Source organism: Labeo rohita, chromosome 4 (genome assembly GCF_022985175.1).
Source record: "Labeo rohita strain BAU-BD-2019 chromosome 4, IGBB_LRoh.1.0, whole genome shotgun sequence".
Taxonomy (NCBI): domain Eukaryota; kingdom Metazoa; phylum Chordata; class Actinopteri; order Cypriniformes; family Cyprinidae; genus Labeo; species Labeo rohita.
Window position 1 is genome coordinate 23,122,728 of NC_066872.1, and position 18,238 is coordinate 23,140,965.

General features: G+C 37.4%; 1 protein-coding gene across 2 annotated transcripts in view; it reads right to left on the minus strand.

Annotated features, from left to right (window-relative positions):
* Positions 1-18,238, minus strand: part of tbc1d22a (TBC1 domain family, member 22a) — a 153,815-nt gene that overhangs the window by 28,073 nt on the left and 107,504 nt on the right. For both annotated transcript variants that reach the window (XM_051107327.1, XM_051107328.1), the window contains exon 11: positions 15,669-15,796. In XM_051107327.1, the coding sequence (XP_050963284.1) occupies positions 15,669-15,796 (128 nt within the window). The remainder of the gene's footprint in view (positions 1-15,668; positions 15,797-18,238) is intronic.

Consider the following 18,238-nt stretch of genomic DNA (forward strand, 5'->3'; position numbering starts at 1 on the left):
TAAAGTTACAACATTTTGAAAGTATATTCTTCAGATGTTTCTTCATGTTTATATTGTTCTATAAACATGAACTAAAGAGGAAAAACACATTTTTAACTTGTATTTCATTATAAAGCTGACAGAATTTGAAAGTGGAGCTACAAATAATGAACAGACAACATTAAATATTATTTCCAATCATTTACTGTTTTATACGTGAATAAAACAGCTTATGAATAGTCACTTATATACCTCAGAAAAGACAACAATATAACTTATGTTAACGAGATGGAGTCCACTTCAATCTTTAGAACGTTTTATTGCTGTTTTTAATTAAATACTTGTGAGAAATGAAAGACTGGATGCCACAGAAGTTTTTGAGGAGTAGGTGGTAGAATTTTTACAAAGAGAACAGTATGATTTAAAGCAATAAATGTCTCACTGTAATCGAAATGGCAACAATCTGTCCTGCCACATTAAAGAGCGTGAAAAACACATTATTGCATACACATTGCCTGTATTTCTCTATAAAACTGACAGGTTTTGAAAGCTGAGACTTTGTATATATTCGAAGTACCAAAAGCACAAAGCTTATTGCTATTATTGGATGGCTGGTGCACAAAATAGGCCTTATGAATGCCATCGAAGAAGTGAAATATTATTTCCAAGCATACTGTCCCTGTGGGTATAACACATGGTCTGATTTCTGCTAATAATCCCACATATATTCAAATAAATTCCAGTGGCCTGGCAACTTCTCCCGATGCTCCCAATCTGGGCCATTTGCATGCACAGGGTTACTCTCAAAATATTATAACCTTAATTGCTATGATTTTACTCTTGAAAGATTTCAACTTTATCCTCGAACGATCTTTCGACTTTATCCTCGAACGATCTTTCGACTTTATCCTCGAACGATCTTTCGACTTTATCCTCGAACGATCTTTCGACTTTATCCTCGAACGATCTTTCGACTTTATCCTCGAACGATCTTTCGACTTCATCCTCGAACGATCTTTCGACTTCATCCTCGAACGATCTTTCGACTTCATCCTCGAACGATCTTTCGACTTCATCCTCGAACGATCTTTCGACTTCATCCTCGAACGATCTTTCGACTTCATCCTCGAACGATCTTTCGACTTCATCCTCGAACGATCTTTCGACTTCATCCTCGAAACATTTTGACTTTATTCTCAAAATAAATAAAGTTGAAATATTTTGAGAATAAAGTCGAAATTACGAGAATGAAGTCTAAATATTTTGACTTTATTCTCATAATTTCGACTTTATTCTCAATATTTCAACTTTATTCTCAAAATTTTACAACTTTAATCTCTACTTTATTCTCGAGATTCTTTAATCTCGACTTTATTCTCGAATGATTTTGACTTTATTATCAAAACTTTTTGACTTCATTCTCGAAACGTTTTGACTTCATTCTCAAAATAAAGTCTAAATATTTTGAGAATAAAATCGAAATTACGAGAATAAAGTCAAAATATTTAGACTTTATTTTCATAATTTCGACTTTATTCTCAAAATATTTAGACTTTATTCTCGACTTTATTCTTGAGATTCTTTAATCTCGGCTTTATTCTCGAATGATTTTGACTTTATTCTCGAAACTTTTCAACTTCATTCTCGAAATGTTTTGACTTCATTCTCGAAATAAAGTTGAAATATTTTGAGAATAAAATCTAAATATTTCGACTTTATTTTTGTAATTGCAACTTTATTCTTAAAATATTTCGACTTAATTCTCAAATTTTTACTACTTTAATCTTGTAAATTATTTATTTATTTATTTTTTTCATGTGGCATTAAAACACCGTCATATCCATGTATCGGGAAGTCCTGCATTGAAATTGTATAGAACATCTTTCATCAATAAGTTCCATAACTTCAATGATCATTAATGCTTGTAGCACATGAGGGACAAGTTATCAACATTTGTCCAAGTCTTTAGTGAGCACTACTAATTACATTACGAGATCAATTCAAGTCTTTGCAAATCACTCTTGACAAACATGCTCACAGCGGTAGTCGTTCAAAGCAGAACCTCGTAACGTCTTGACGGATTCTCATGTAAATACAAGTGTAAGCTTACAGCCATAACTTAAATTCTTCTGGGGCACAGATCTGAGGTACATCATCAAGATAAACAGCAATGTAGCAGTCAGAGCGGTTTGGCAGATTTTTGATGACAAGCACTGGAGATCATTGGTTAGCGAAAAAGCCTGCAGTCAGTTCATACTTCCATCACCAAGATCCTTAGAGAGTCAGTTCTAATATTAAGCATGCTTCTTGTTCATGCAAACACACTCTAGATTTACCAACAAGTCTGTTGAGATGGAGTAGATCTGACATCGAACAGCTCACAACATTCATATCTACCCATCCTTCAGCCCCAAGCAAGAAAAGAGAGAGAGCGCGCAGATGAAATGGAGTGGGTCGCTCTGAGTTATGTTCAGGGTGATGATTGCCTATTGGTGTAACCTACCGGCCTTAATCAGAGCAGCAGGGAAGATGACCGTCTGAGGGTATCAAGCTGTGACACGCTCTCTGCTACTGTGCTTTATTACTTTATTAAACCTCTCTCTACCTGCGAGATGTGAGACTCCTGCTGTCAGTAGGGGGAAAAAAATATCGCCCACTGTCTGGGAGCATGTGTGCAGTCAAATGTCAAAGGGAGACCTCTATAATTTGAAAGGATGTGTATATCTTTCAGCGGAACATCAAAAAGCAACAAACATGACACTTATGACGAGTCATGACCTGGTGTTGATATAAGAGCACACGTTTAAGAATGGATGAGTGCAAGATTTCAGACAGGGACAACAGTTTCAATGTGAACGACTGTGTAAATGTTCACCTCTTCAGATGTAAGCCACTGTCAAAATGTTACCACCCTTGGACTCCTCCGGGGAGCTGGCTGTAATGTTAGTTATCCTGTTGTAGTTGATCAAGTAAATATTAGGCATGCTATTAAAGTATGAAATTTAATATACACTACTAGCGTTCAAAGGTTTGGGGTCAGCAAGATTTTTTTTTTTTTTTTTTAAAACTGCATTACATTGACTGAAACTGGCTATGAATACATTGACAATGTTTCAAAAGATTTCTATTTCAAATAATTGTTCTTTTTAACTTTCTAGTCCTTGAAGAATCCATTGGTTTTACTCAGTGTTGCAGAGGATTTCCCATGGAATTGGGCTACTTTAACACTGTTGCCGTGGGTTGTTTTTGATATCCGCGGGTTGAGGTTTATCCCCAGGAACGTAATTTTTAATGGCGGACCCCCCTCGAAATGTGATTGGGCTAGTTTTGGGCTAGTTTTGAGTAGCAATTGGGAGGGTTTTGTTGAGTAAACCTGGCAACCCTGGTTTTACTACAAGCAAAACCAAAAAACAATGGTAAGCACAAATTAACCATGGTCTTGCTACACTAATCATAGTTTAACCATGGTATTTGTAGCAAAACTATGGTTGCACAAATGGTAATTAATGCACCAAAAAAACATGGTTACTACACTTTTACTATAATGAAATCATGGTTCATTTTCATAAGGGATGCAAATGAATGAATGAATAATACAAGTTTCCACAAGATATTAATAAGCACTTGTTTCAATAAGTTAAATTATTATAATTTCTGAAGGATCGTGTGATACTGAAGACAGGAGTAATGGCTGCTGAAAATGTGCAAGAATAAATCATTTTTTTAAATATATTAAAATAGAAAATAATTATTTTACATTGTAATATATTACAATATAACTGTTTTACTTTATTTTTAATTAAATAAATGCAGCCTTGGTGGATTTTTAATATTTTACATTTAAAAAACCTGACCTTATATTAAAAAAAAAAAAACCCTGATATATATATAAAACTCAATATAAGATTGTAAGACTGATCTCTCATCAAGTTGGTGAGCCTCTGTTTGATCCAGGAGGCCAGTGCAGTTCTGGGCTCTTTGCTCTTCATCACCCAAAAGTGTCCTTCCAATTTAAGTTACACAGAGTTCTGGCCTTTGCTGTCGGGCGAACCTATACACAGTCCGCAAGGACTTAAAAAGTTTGGACTATTTTTAACTTGACTTTTGACAACACAAATGCGAAACCAAAGATGACAGGGCTTTCTTTAGCCAGGAAGAGAGGGCAATGTACTTAGAGAGGGCGAGAGAAAGAGAGTGAGCACAGACAAAGAACTATATCTCACCACAGGTTTTATACTTTTCCATGCACCTAGTTCCCATAGGAACTGAAGCTTTCAAGTATCAAAAAAGACCGTAAAGGTATCATTAAAGTGTCATATGACTTCTGAAGTCATATATGTTCCACAAGCTCTAAGTTTTGTGTGAGGAATCAAAATTTAAGATGATATTAATGGAAAACCTTGCCCTCTTCCGCCAAGCTGTTAACTGCTGAGACCAGATCGAGTCAGTGAGTTTAACTCAGCTGAAATCTGGACCAACCGATCTGACTTGAAAGAATAATTAGTTTGAGAATATCTACTGTGCCAATGTGCCAAAGAGAGCTGAGACAGATGTCAAGGTTTTCAGTCAATAATAAATTAAACAAATGGGTTAAGTAATAAGTAACAGCACACAGTCGTTTTTGGCTGTAATGGAAAAAGAACAACCAGTACAACTCTTTAAAGTTCTCCTTTTGTGTTCCAACTTGAGTAAATGATGGCAATTTTTTTCATTTTTGTGAGAACTAATCCTCAAGGAATAAGGAATATAGGAATAGCAAGTTCTCTGCAAGCAATATTTTGTCTGAGAACTACGAAGTCTCGTTCGATTATAGAGAGAATTTGTCCACAGCCATTCACCGAAGTCAGCTTCAGCTCAAGTGGGGCGCAGCAGGGTTGACTTTTGCTAACATTTTTATCGTAAATGATTGAGTGCAGGGCACCCGGTGAGCTGTTGCTCGGTAAGTGATTGAGCAGGAACTACGAAGGAGCTAGCTGAGGAGATTTAAAGTAAGAAGTGATGAAATATTGATGTTCAAGGGGCTGTGCTGGTGACCTGGACCTTGCCTTCTGGGTACTGCCTTTTCTGTGTCAGAAAACATAGGGCAATCATTAGGGGGAACCCCACGGGACAGGTAAAGGGATTCAGGTCGCAGGTCCAAATCCCCGTTGGGAAGATTCTGTCCAGTGTGCCTTACGGTGAGGTTTTAGATCAGGATTCAACACGGATGAGGAGTAAGAAGAATGGAACTACAGCTTGGTGCACAGACGTATACAACACATACACATGCAACACCGAATCTGTGAACAGCACGTGTTGAAAAGGAAAAGCTCAGATGTTTTTTTTTTAGATCTGGGAAGATTTCATTGGTATTCAAGCCTTTAGGAATATGCAGAAGAGTGTAGTCGGAATTGGCTAAAGCTAGTGTTTCTTTCCTTAGGGAGGTACTGCAGATGAGCCTGTCCTAGCAGAAGCAATCTTCTAGCTCATTACGGAGGCAAAAGGCTTGAGCTGGGGGAGTTTTGCTAAACTGTACAGGGCTAACAAGCGCCCGTGAACAGCAGGAACGCATCAACCATTGCGAAGCGCTCGAGCTGAATCTGCTAATTCACGGCACGCCAGCAAACCGTTGTGAAGTCCCCCTGGCTCTATAGCACAGAGAAGTCTGTACGAGACGGTGCAAGACCGCCAGTCTCTCGACTCAATCACCAACCGGTGGAGCCAGGGACACCACGCTCTTTAGCGCAGACGCTATCATGCTTCACACATAGCCGCACATGATGACTCGTTTTTCCAAACAGTCCTCAGACAGAAAACGGTTTCAGCTGGGGCTTGAACATAACTGAGAATGTGGACCGAGAAGATGAATCCCAGAGAAAAATCCCAGAGCTCCCCCTAAAGGCAGACCACATAACAGCTTATGAAATGATGAGGTTTGTCGGCAATATCAAACACTCATCCTGGGGGGCGTCTCGCCAAAGTCAGCGCCCAGATGTGTGACGTGCAGTTAGAGGTGTGAGCACACAACATTAAAAGAGACTCCTTGCTTGCCTTGGGCTTCTAATAAGTCTCCCTGCTGAGAAACCCAACAAACGCACCGCAGTACTGAGTATGTGATGTGGTTGTACAGTAAAGAGCATAAGACCTTGCTGTGGGCAATGTAGACATACGCGCACACATTTATTCTTTAGCTCGCTGACTTCTATTGACTGTGATGGGTCATGAAACATCCCTGTTCACTTTCAGCTGTGCGTGCTAGCTCAATAATTGAAGGCCACGCTACTGATGCGTTCGGTGGGAAGGAAACTACAAAACCACCTGCTGGGTAACAAACTGTATTATGACAGAGCAAGGCTTCAAACATTAAATCAGCACATACTGTATGCGTACCGCTGGAAATGTGAGGTTGCCTTAGGATTCACTCAAGGGAAATGAATAGAGAACTGAACACTCGAAACGCTCATATTGTTATGTGTTAGCGTTATGAACGTGTTTACACCCACACTAAGGAATAATATAGCCAAAGACAAGGGTAATTGTAGCAAGGACAGCAAGAAGCGCAATAGCTTTTGCATGCCTACGATATACACGTACGAACATACAGCAGATGGCTGTGATACACTTCCAGTGCGTTAAAGGACCACAGAGGGACTATTACTGTTTTCAGTTTCAAGTAGACTAAGACATACTGAAAGTGTAATTGGACTGAGGGGAAGACACTGTGTATGATGCTGCCACTGCAAATAATGCAACTCTGCCTCAGTGATAAGGCCGTATCAGTATGTTAGTAAAACTATGATATGTGTGATATGTCTATAGAGACTTACTATCTCAAAACTTACTAAGATAAACAGTCTAATTCCGACATGGCTGACTGCGTTTGGAAAACAGTAACTAAACAAATACGGAAACAAAATGGCTAGGCATGCAAGCGGTGCAAACAGTGATTCCTCTGCCCATCTTCACAGTCAACGTTAACGTGGCAAAGCTAATAGGGGGCAGAATCTTTAATATTTTCATGTTTTTAGTTTTCCCACATAGTATATTACCATCTACACAAGTCAGCCCCGGGCCCATATGCAAAATATTTATATCCCCCCCCCTTCCCCCAATTTTCACATTAATTTTATGCAATATAACAATTTTATTAAAACATTTATAATATTTATATATGTTTTATTAAGCATTCTATAGATATATTTATCATGTCTGTGAGGCAAATATTCGCTGAGTTTTGGATAATTTTTGTGAAGTGCTCCTCCTCAAGACAAGAGACGGATGCACAGATAGCGCATGTTTGTTTTCTTTATTTTACGAAAGCACAACGTTTTGTTGATATTGTGACTGCACACAAATGACGGTGTATTTTAAGTTTCAACTGTTATTAAGAAAAACAAAAAAGCAAGCGATTGCTCTGGTGCTTCCATGTCCTTCAAAGCGCGCTTTAGCTTCCAATCTCCACACAAACAATTTGATATGCATCTAACAGTGCACCATTATCTAGGTTAAGTGTTTAAATTAATATTGTGAAATGCATCATGTGTTTTATGTCTATATATTTTATTTTAGGCAAGCTGTGTTGAAAAGGCTAAATTGATCAAACATATGCTCAACACATTGCAGCCGGCCATTTGGTTGTTACTTTAAAAAATTAAAAGCTTGGATTTAACAAACATAAAATGTTCCAAACATATTTCTAAATTAACTTAATAAAGAAACAAAAAGAAATATAGCCACTTTGCCATTAAAAACCAAAACTAAATTATTTTAATGGCTGCAACAGCAGCTGTGTAATAGACACAGGTTCTGTTCTGATAAGCTGTCGGACAAGAGCCGGGCTAGCGCCTGAGTGTCTCGGGCCAGGGCTTCAATTAAAAGTTCCCCCTCGGCATGGCAGGCCCCCAATCTGCCCGGGCCCATACGCACCTGCATACCCTGCATACCCAGACACTATGCCCCTGCATCTACAGATTTCCACATAATTGTAACACCTGTCACTAAGAAAATTCTAGATATCCTTCACCCCTTGCACATTTGCTTATAGTTTTATAGAACTAAACTGACCACAGGTTTTATACTTTTCATGCATCTAGTTCCCATAGGAACGGAAGCTTTCAAGCTTCGAAAAGCACACCAAAGCACAATAAAAGCATCATTAAAGTGTCATATGATGAGGTCTTCTGAAGCCATTTGACAGTTTTTATAAAGCGACCAGTCCAAGTCAGTAAGTGGAACTTGCTTGAGAACTGGATCAACTGATCTGACTTGAAAGAATTTTTAGTTTGAGAATCTCTACTTCTCACATGAACAAGCCACACAGAGATAAGAAAAATGTGAAGGTTTTCGATAAATTATAACTTAATTGAACCATTAGAAAATAATATTTGGAATGTAGTGCGCAAGTCACATGCACCATTTTTAGGATACTTTAAGGTTTGACATCATCCTTTTTTGCTGTAATGGACACATGTTAACATCAACTAAACATGTATTTAAATGTATTTAAGTGTATCTAGTCTATTCAGTACATTTTTGGTAAATATTTGAACAGAATAAATGAATGAATGAATGAATGAATATGACTGATTCTCTCTGGATAAAATATATAATACTAAAAATAAAACAAACAATGCAAATAATAATAATATACGCACACTTAACATATGTGTTATATTACATTATATTACGTTATATTATATTATATTATATTATATTATTCAACAATGACATTTCTCTTAGGATTTGTCTGCCATCTTGGATTAACGACTGAACTTGTAACAATGCATACCGAAAGTAGCTCATTCTATAAAAGGTTGTATGCAATGTTGCCTAGAATTTGACAGAATGCTTACGATTCCCAAAACTGCTGTCTAATGAGGCTGCTCACTAGGTTTTGAGGGTATAGCCTGGGAATTGCACAAAATTTGAAGCCTGCCAAGTAACCAGAAGCTTCTCCCGAACTTTATACAAAGATAAGTGATTTAAATGAGTTAAATTAAAGATGCTGTAAACAGTTTTGGAATCGCATGTATAATTTTTTCCTACAAACTGACAGATATCACTAAAATAGGTGTCCTGAGAAATCACACCTGTCTCTGTGACAGCCGTAGACTCTGTAAACAGCAGGAAGAGCCAGGGGAGCGGCCCACAAAAAGCTTACTGTGCGTCTTTGAGTTGTTCATTACATACTCAGACAGAGGAAACTTCAGGGAAATGTACCATAAAATTAATTGGAAAACCTCAGTTTTGGAGATTTTAGATGTGGCTTACAACAAAGATTATTGGAGCATTTTTTACTATTTTCGTTTTTCTACGTCAGCCTTTCATCTGTAATTTAACGTGTTACTTGCTGTCTCTTTGTAATTATTTGTAAAATTTCAGTGCAATTTAAAAGTAATTTCTTAAAATTGTTTCCTGGCTTTTTTCAAGCAATCCAAAGTTGTAAATACAACAACGATTAATGAAGTGTGTTTTACTATTTCAGTCTTTCTACTTTAAAGTTTAATTTGTAATTCAAAATGTAACTTGACATTTAATTTTTTATTTTCCTTTTAACTGTATTCATTTATTTATTTTTTTATCATTACTTTTAAGGCAAATCCTACACCAAATTTTGTGTAGTCTAATGCCCATGGCCTTCATTCATAGCATTCAAAGAGAATGTAAAAGTTCCTAACCAAATTAGATAACACACACAAAAAAGTTCACAATGTGCCATGAAAAATAAAGAAACAATCCAGGACATTATCCAAAGTTTTTTCCATACATATGCACTGAAACTCCTTTATTAGAGCAAAATTATTAGGTAAGGGAATGAAAATTCACACTGAAGCCGGGCAGTTCCAGAGACCTCAAGCTTTGATGTACTGCTCACTGCAGTACAGAGGATTTTTGTTTACTGTGTAGAGGTTTTTGTGAGGAGCGGTGGAGGGTAAAAAAAAGGTACTCTGAAGAACATGAGTCAGCGTGTAAAGCAGAAGTGTGACAACAACAAGCAGCACAGATCAAGAAAAACTCACAATGCACTGTGAATGGCACAGAAACCATCTCCCTGAGAGATACAAGGGAAGGTACTCTTTTTTTGTTTTCAAAAGCCTATGAAATATTCATCATTCAGACTTGGCTAATTCGGGCCATCAAGATCTTTAAGGTGAGTTAGTATGACACAGATTGTCAGAGTCGGCGAGGGAGGGAAAGAGTGCGAGCAGTCATTTTCAGACTATTTGGTTATGCATTAAAAATGCATGGGATGAATTACATTCTATTCCTGGCCTCTGTTGAGGAATTCACACTAGGGTCCAAAATCGAGCACTTGGCAAAACAGAGAATAAGAATAACTTTAAATTTCCAATCGCTGAAACCTCGCTTGAGCAAAAAAAGCCCAGCAAAGTGTTCAATAAAATATGATTTTACTGAATATTTAAAACAAAGTATGAAGAAATTGTATAAGTTACGCTGCTTTAGGATTTGCACACATTATTTCAAAAAAGGTAATTTTGTGCCACTAGCAGCATCAAATGGAATTGGAAAGTTAAAAAAAAAAAAAGTGTTTAACTGTGTGTTTAACTGTGTTGTTTAATTGTTTTTAATTGTTTAATTGTGTGCGTATAAGCATACTCAGTTAAATATCCAATACTGGATGACACTAAAACATTTTAACTAAATAAATATAATATAACACTAAAAAAATATATATAACATAACATCAACCAATATGCTAAACATTTATTGTGCATTTCAAGTGTTTGCACTTCTCAAGGAAGGAATAGCCTGGAATATAACATTTTTATTTCAACTACATATGACCTATAAAATTTACTTTGACAAGCTCAAGTCAGAAAAAAAAAAGTTTCCATGAGTATGCTCCGTCTGAAGTCAATTCACTGCACCAAACAAGACTTCCTGAAGTCCTCCATCTACAGGCCTCTCTGTGAGTTCAAAGACGACTGAGCTGGGTTCACCTCACTCTGAGCGAGCACTCTCAAGCAAGCTCACGGCCCTGACAGCACGGCTTTCATAGCTTCTGGCCAAACATGAATGAAATAGCCCAGTGATTTGATGGAAGCGTGAGAAAGGATTTTGGCCGAGGTAACAGTAGGGTACGACGCCACGACCACAATAGCAGTAACAGGTCAATGCACACAAGTTTCCGCATTGGAAATGTCACATCTTGAAGACTTCAGAAGGGCACACATCACCTTTCATTTCAAAGACAGATGAGCTTAGTTCACTTCTCTGAATATATACAAAGGAAAGTCATCCAAAGGTTTCAAGTAAGAGCTAAAAACCTGTAAAACTTTTGCATCAACTGCAAACGCTTATGAAAGAAGAGGTTTGGGTAAATCAAGCCCCAACAGTCAGTTTTCTCATGCTTATGCCCATCCACACTGTAGGTCAGTGTGGATGGGCATAAGCATGAGAAAACTGACTGTTACATGAACACATTTTCAATGCTCAACCATTTCATGCATTTGCACAAAAAAAGCACTTCTGGGCCCTCCCAAAAAACCTGGCTTCGCATCGCTCTGTAAACAAGTTGGTCACAAACCAGGGACTGCTGTCATTAATAGCTCAGAAGCAGTAAACTGTCCTTAGAGACCACAAGAGACAACTGTATTTTCTTTTTCCTGCCCAATCCCCCTCTTCATTACCAAAAGAGCCAATTGTAATTCCTAAAGGCAAAGAGGTGTTGATTGTCACACCTTTAATATGAATGTGATAAGCTGTAATCTGTTGATTGGTCAGTTTAAATGTCTCAGATTTTATTTTTTAAACGTAGTTAAAGAAAGTAAAAACAAACAAACAAACAAACAAACAAACAAAGACTAACTGTTGCTGTGAAATGAATTTCTTTGGCTCTTGGGGCTCTAATCTTCCTTTCTCAATTATTATTATTATTATTATTATTATTTTTATTTTTTTATTTTTTGCTGCTTAACATCTTTGTGGGGAAAAAAAAAAAAATCAACAGAATATTTTTTGTCTCATTTTTTAATTTGACAGTAACATGTATATAGTCACCTTTAATCAATTTAATAAGCTTTTAACAAATAAAACCATTTCTTCCAGGGCAGTCCTGGCTTAATGTTTAGAGAGTCAGAGGTCACGACCCAAAGGTCGCGGGTTCAAAGTCTCAATACCAGCAGGAATTGCAGGTGGGGCAAGTGAATATACGGCGCTCTCTTTTACCTTGCAGTACCATGACTGAGGTGAGACCCTTGAGCAAGGCACTGAACCCCCAACTGGGGGTTTAGACGCAGAACATCTTTACGACCACATCAAATGGGAGACTTTCAGACGCGCACTCCAACTTCATTTCAGTGCCAGGCGCTTGTCAAACGAGCGTGGAAAAGGTACCGCAACGAACTGTTGCAACAGTGAACTGCGATCAAAAAAGGACTGCAGTAAAAAAGGAATTTTGTCCTGTCAGCCATACTGTCTTCAGTTGCACGCGAAAATGCAATGGCACGCACTGTAAGCGCAAATGAAACTACAAGCATGCAATGTCGTAGTTATGTTGTCAGTTAAAGGAGTAGTTTACTTCCAGAGCAAACATTTACAGGTAATGTACTCACCCCCTTTTCATCCAAGATGTTCATGTCTTTCTTTCTTCAGTCGTAAAGAAATTATGTTTTTCAAGGAAAAAAGTTCAGGATATTCTCCATATAGTGGCTTTCTTTGGTGCCTGTGAGTTTGAACTTCCAAAATGCAGTTTAAATGCAGTTTCAACGGGCTCTAAACGATCCCAGTCGAGGAAGAAGGGTCTAGTGAAACGGTCGGTCATTTTCTAAAAAAAAAAAAAAAAAAAAACGTATATACGCTCTGCAATGCACATGTGTACTTTGTGTAATCTGGGTCAATACAGTTAAGCTGGGCTCACACTACATAATTTTTAGCCCGATTTTGCCCTGATTTTCCCCTCCCGAAAAACGAAGCAAAAATCTTGTTGAGCACCTTGATCTGTCCCGATGTTCGGCGCTGATTATCTGGTAATGTGAGATGTTCGCAGATCGAATCTTGCACCTCCCGATCTTTTCGCACACAAATCGGGCCACCTTATTACTTTCAAACATGTTTGATATTTAGGATTTTAAATTGGGATGATGACACCTATATGATTACATCAGTACTTTCACAACAGCCAATGTGTGACTGCAAAACAGCTGCTGCACAGGTCCATTGGATAGTGGAGATGGAGAAAACTGCTTCTCGATTTTTTTGTAGTAACACTGTATAATGTGTCGAAAACTTACCACAATCCTAAGGAGAAAGAGAAGCTCTGGGGTGAAATTGTCTCAGTTTTGTACATACCGGGTAAGAGCAGAAATCTGCTAGCGCTAGCTAACATATGTAAACATTAGCTACTGAAATGACGATCTGTTGTGTGAAATCACATGAGGCGATCCCTAATTAAAGTACTAATATGTACCTTTAAGGTACCGATATGTACTTTCAAAGTACTAAAATGTAACTTTAAGGTACAAATATGTACTATTTAGGGGTAGCTAAGGTACAAAGATGTACCTTTTCACTTTTGTACCTTAGGGTACTGCCCCAGTGACAGAACGGTACCTTTTTTCTGAGAGTGTAGAAGTCCACTATATGCAGATAATTCCTGAAACGTTTTCCTCAAAAAAACAATTTCTTTACGACCAAAGAAAGAAAGACATGAACATCTTGGATGACAACGGGGTGAACACATTATCTGTAAATTTTTGTTCTGGAAGTGAATTATAAGTCTACTGCTCTGGATGACAAATTATATTCTCAAAATGTGAAGTCATAAAAAAGGACAATGCGGTATGTTCATTTGTAGGCAGGTTATGTGGTAACTCAGTTACATCACAGTTCGGCCCAAGTCAGAGGAAACCCGGTGGAAAAAAAGGTAAAAATTACCTCAAGCATCAATAAAGCGCTAAAAAAATCATGGGCTGCTGCTGCAAATCCTGCCGCAGTTATCTCCTCTTGCCCTTGCTTACACTGTTTGCTCAGCTGGCAAAATCAATATCTGAAAGCAACTCAGGGTGCCTCCAATCATAACCTGGCTAAAACTGAAACCTTCACCAATGAGAGTAAGCCATCAAAAGTAGTTGAACTTACAAAAAATCATTTTAATGTACCATATTTGCTTTGCGCCCTACCAGCATCTCTTTAATGGAAGAAACAATCAATAGTGCATGTTAAGCAATGTCCTAGTCTTACTGACTTGTGACTGGCCTAACAAGTGAGTGTTTTTGTGGCGCCCTCCGAGCTAACATACACATCAACACGCATCAATGACGCGGCTGATGTTGTCGGAAAGAATCCAATGACATGTCCCCAGTGAGTAACAAATAGGCAAACAAAGCATGTGAACTGTCTATTGGCTAAGGTTACAATCTGTGTAAAATCCAAATCAGTCAAGAAGAATAAAGGGACAGTCAGCTGTTGAAAGCACTTTCGTTGTACCGCAGAGATGGAAGCAAACTGACATTTAACACAGTGGGTGCCTGTTGTCGACAAGAAGCATATTATAATTAGCATGAAAGAAATTCAAAAGTCTTCCAGAAATAAGCATACTTTTCAAACAATTTTGAGCTGTGTGCAAGGAAACGTCAGGACTGTTGCATTCACTCAGAAATGGCAGCCTGCTGTACCGAACACAGCATCAAGAAGAGCCTGGAAGTCTTCCATAAGTGTTGGGCTGGATGTCAGTAACACCTCTGAGGTTCCTGGCTGTGCTCGAGATTCATCCTCTTTCATGCTCTGGGTCTTTTCATGGCTTGGTGTTAAAAATCAAGCCATCTACACCTAGAAAAACCTAAATGTGAAGCACCTGCGTTCAGAGATGTCAGCTTATATATAAAAGCTGGTATATTTTCATTGTGTTCTTCAGTGAAAGCATATACTATGGTGAAAATTATTTTTAATTCTTACTCTTAATTCTTAGGATTGTTGCTGTCATTGTAATAGTGAAATATTATTACCAGATATTTTTTTTCTTGGTGGGTGTGTTATATAAGAGCTTGTAAGAGTTATATATATAAGAGTTATATATATAAGACCAAGTACATAGTTCTGTTTTCATTTATTGTGTAATTAGCTCAAACTGATATTGTTCCAGCCTTATGACTATCTTTTCTCAGTGTAACTTTTCTTTTCTTTTCTTCTTTTATAAAGATCTTCTGACTGCTCTTTTCAATATAATGGAAGTAAATGAGGATCTAACTTTCAAAAGTATCATAAAAGCGGTGTACAACAGTGATTCTCAGTTTTTCTCAGACTCAAAAGCCTTCCGTTGTCCAACACAATATTCAAAGATATTCAAAAACATTGCAGTGTTTTTGAATATCTTGTAAACATCTCCTTTTATATCGCACAAAAGAAAAATAAATTACATGTGAGTCTGCCAAACATCTACTGAACCCCGTTTCTGTCTAATATAAAAAAAAAAAAATAATTAAATAAATTGTGAGGCTGTTTAAAATTAGAAATAAAGCCAAACTGTAAGAACTGAAGCTTTAATTATGAGAAATAAACTTTCCAAATGTGTAAAAAATGCTAAAGAGTTAAAGAGAAAATTACAGTTGTGAGAGATTTTATTTTATTTTATTTTAAATGTGAACAGTGGCAAAGGATGAGTAAATAATGACAGTTTCATTTTTTAAAAACAACTGCAGATCCTATTTAGGTAATTGACCACATCAGAGACTTTTAAGGTTCTCTTTTACCTGATAAGTGTCCCACAGGCGAATGGTGCAGCGTAGAGGAAGTTCTCTCATAAGCAGGTTGTTCATCCAGCGAAAGGCGAACTGCAAATACTCCACCTCATACTGCTGCATGTGGCGATGTACCGTCTCTGTTAAAAGACAAAAACAGTACAACAAATCACCACCCTGACGTCAATCACCCAATTCATCTCTCACAAACAATTAAAGCATCATTATATACTCTTCCGTAAAATTGGGACCAAACAATAAATGACAGCCACTCGACGGACACAACACAACAATAACACTTCTTCTCCTCGCCGCTTTCTCGCACACAGACAGCAGACACGGTTCACAGATGACAGCCTGCCGGGCGTAAGACATAACACCCTAATAAAGCCATAAAGAATTTCTCCGTCCATGCCATCATGTGCTTGATGCTGTCATGTAACCATGAGGTAATTACTCAGCTGTCATCCCAACGTCTGAGCGTGTTATGTTTGAGAGGAAACAGCAGCTTTATTTATGGGCGTCTCTTTAATCAACATGGACACGCTACTGATGGGTAAAGTGTGTAACATGCATGACTGCGTGTCCCTGCAGAAATATAGGCATCTTCATTCACCTCCTGACAAAGATGGCATTCCTTGACCGTCACATGCATGACACGTTTTTGTTGGGGGTTGTGGGTGATATATTGAATGTTCATAATATTTCATATAATTATATTATACAATATATATTTTTTTAAAGTCTCTTCTCATCAAGGCTGCATTTATCTGATCAAAAACACAGTATGCATAATGTAGTAATATTGTAAAACAAAATCAGCAGGCATTACTCCAGTCTTCAGTGTGCTAACAGTTGTACTGCTTAACATTTTTGTGGAAACTATAATACATATTTTTAGGATTCTTGAATGTAAAGTTAATATTTATTTATTTACAGTGCCTTGCGAAAGTATTCATACCCCCCCTTTTTTTTTTTTTTTTTTTTTTTTTTCACATTTTGTTATGTTGCTGCCTTATGTTAAACGGCTTTAAATTACTTTTTTTCACAATAGTCTACACTCCATACATCATAATGGCAAAGCAAAAAACAGGTTTTTAACATCTATGCAAAATTATTAAATATAAAATAAAATAAAAACTTCAATTCTTCCATTGCATAAGTATTCATACCCTTATCCGGGAGAGCTGAAATTTAGCTCAGAAGCACTCATATTGCTTGTAGATGCTACTATAATTCGAGTGGAGTTAACCTGTGGCAAATTTAATTGAATGGGTATGATTTGGAAAAGAACACATGAAAATGCATATCACAGCAAAGACCAAGCCCTTAGGTCAAAAAACTTCCTGCAGAGCTCAGAAAAAGGACTGCATCAAGCAGCACATCTCGGGAAAGTTCTGAAAAAAAAAAAAAAAAATCTGCTGCATTGAAGGTTCACAGAAGCATGTACTCTCTGTTACCCTTAATGGAAGAATTTTGAAACAATCAGGACTCTTCCAAGAGCTGGCCTCCTGGCCAAACTGCGCAACTGATGGAGAAGGACTATAGTCAGACTGATGACCAAGAAGCTGATCGTAACTCTAGTTGAGCTCCATGATCATATGTGGAGACAGGAGAAACTTGCAGAAGGACAAACATCACTGCAATACTCCACCAATCTGGGCTTTATAAATTTACTAAGTTGTGACAATTCTGTGTTTGCTTTGCCATTATGGTGTATGGAATATAGATTGAGGTGGAAAAAGTAATTTAAAGCAGTTTAACATAAGGCAGCAACATAACAAAAAGTGAAAACAAATGAAGGGGTATGAATACTTTCGCAAGGCACTGTATTTATTTACGTATACATGTTTGAATGGTCTGTATATTAAAGTAAGAGTAAATACATAAATAGAGATGTTTTTAAAAAATGTCATAATAAATATGAAAAATAAAGAAAAATATCAAGCTCTAGCTGCAAGCATGCACACACACACAGCCATGTCGAAGATCAGCTCCTGTCAAACCTCACACTTGCCTTGACAGTGTCATTCTCACATCCAGCTTTCCTGAATAAACAACTTATCCTCATTAACGCTGAATACATCTCACTGCCAAGACACGGAGCTGACAGACTGACGAAACAAACACAACAATTTTGCTTATTAGCGCTGCACATCTAAATCACCCTCGTTTTAACCTAATTAAGGGGTCGGTGACAGATAAGGATGGCCATGATGAAGAAAACAAAATAAAATCAACTTCTAGTTTAACATCATGTTCCAAGTTGGAATCACAGCCATGCTGATATAGAACGATTTTAAATGACAACGAATGTGATATTGCTCGTAGATAATTTTGTTTATTGATTTCATGGTCATTTCATCATAACGGCAGATAAACACACACACAAGCAAAAGCACTCTATGCGCTACCTCCTGAAAAACTTGCAGGTGTAACTTTGACGAAAAATATATTTGCAGGCAGCCTAAATCCTACAATAAAAATGTAAAATATGTTAGAATGAGCCTTGCCCCTTTTATTAGCAAAATATGGATAGTCAGCAGACAGAACGCATTTGCTTGCATACTTTTTCCACCTTC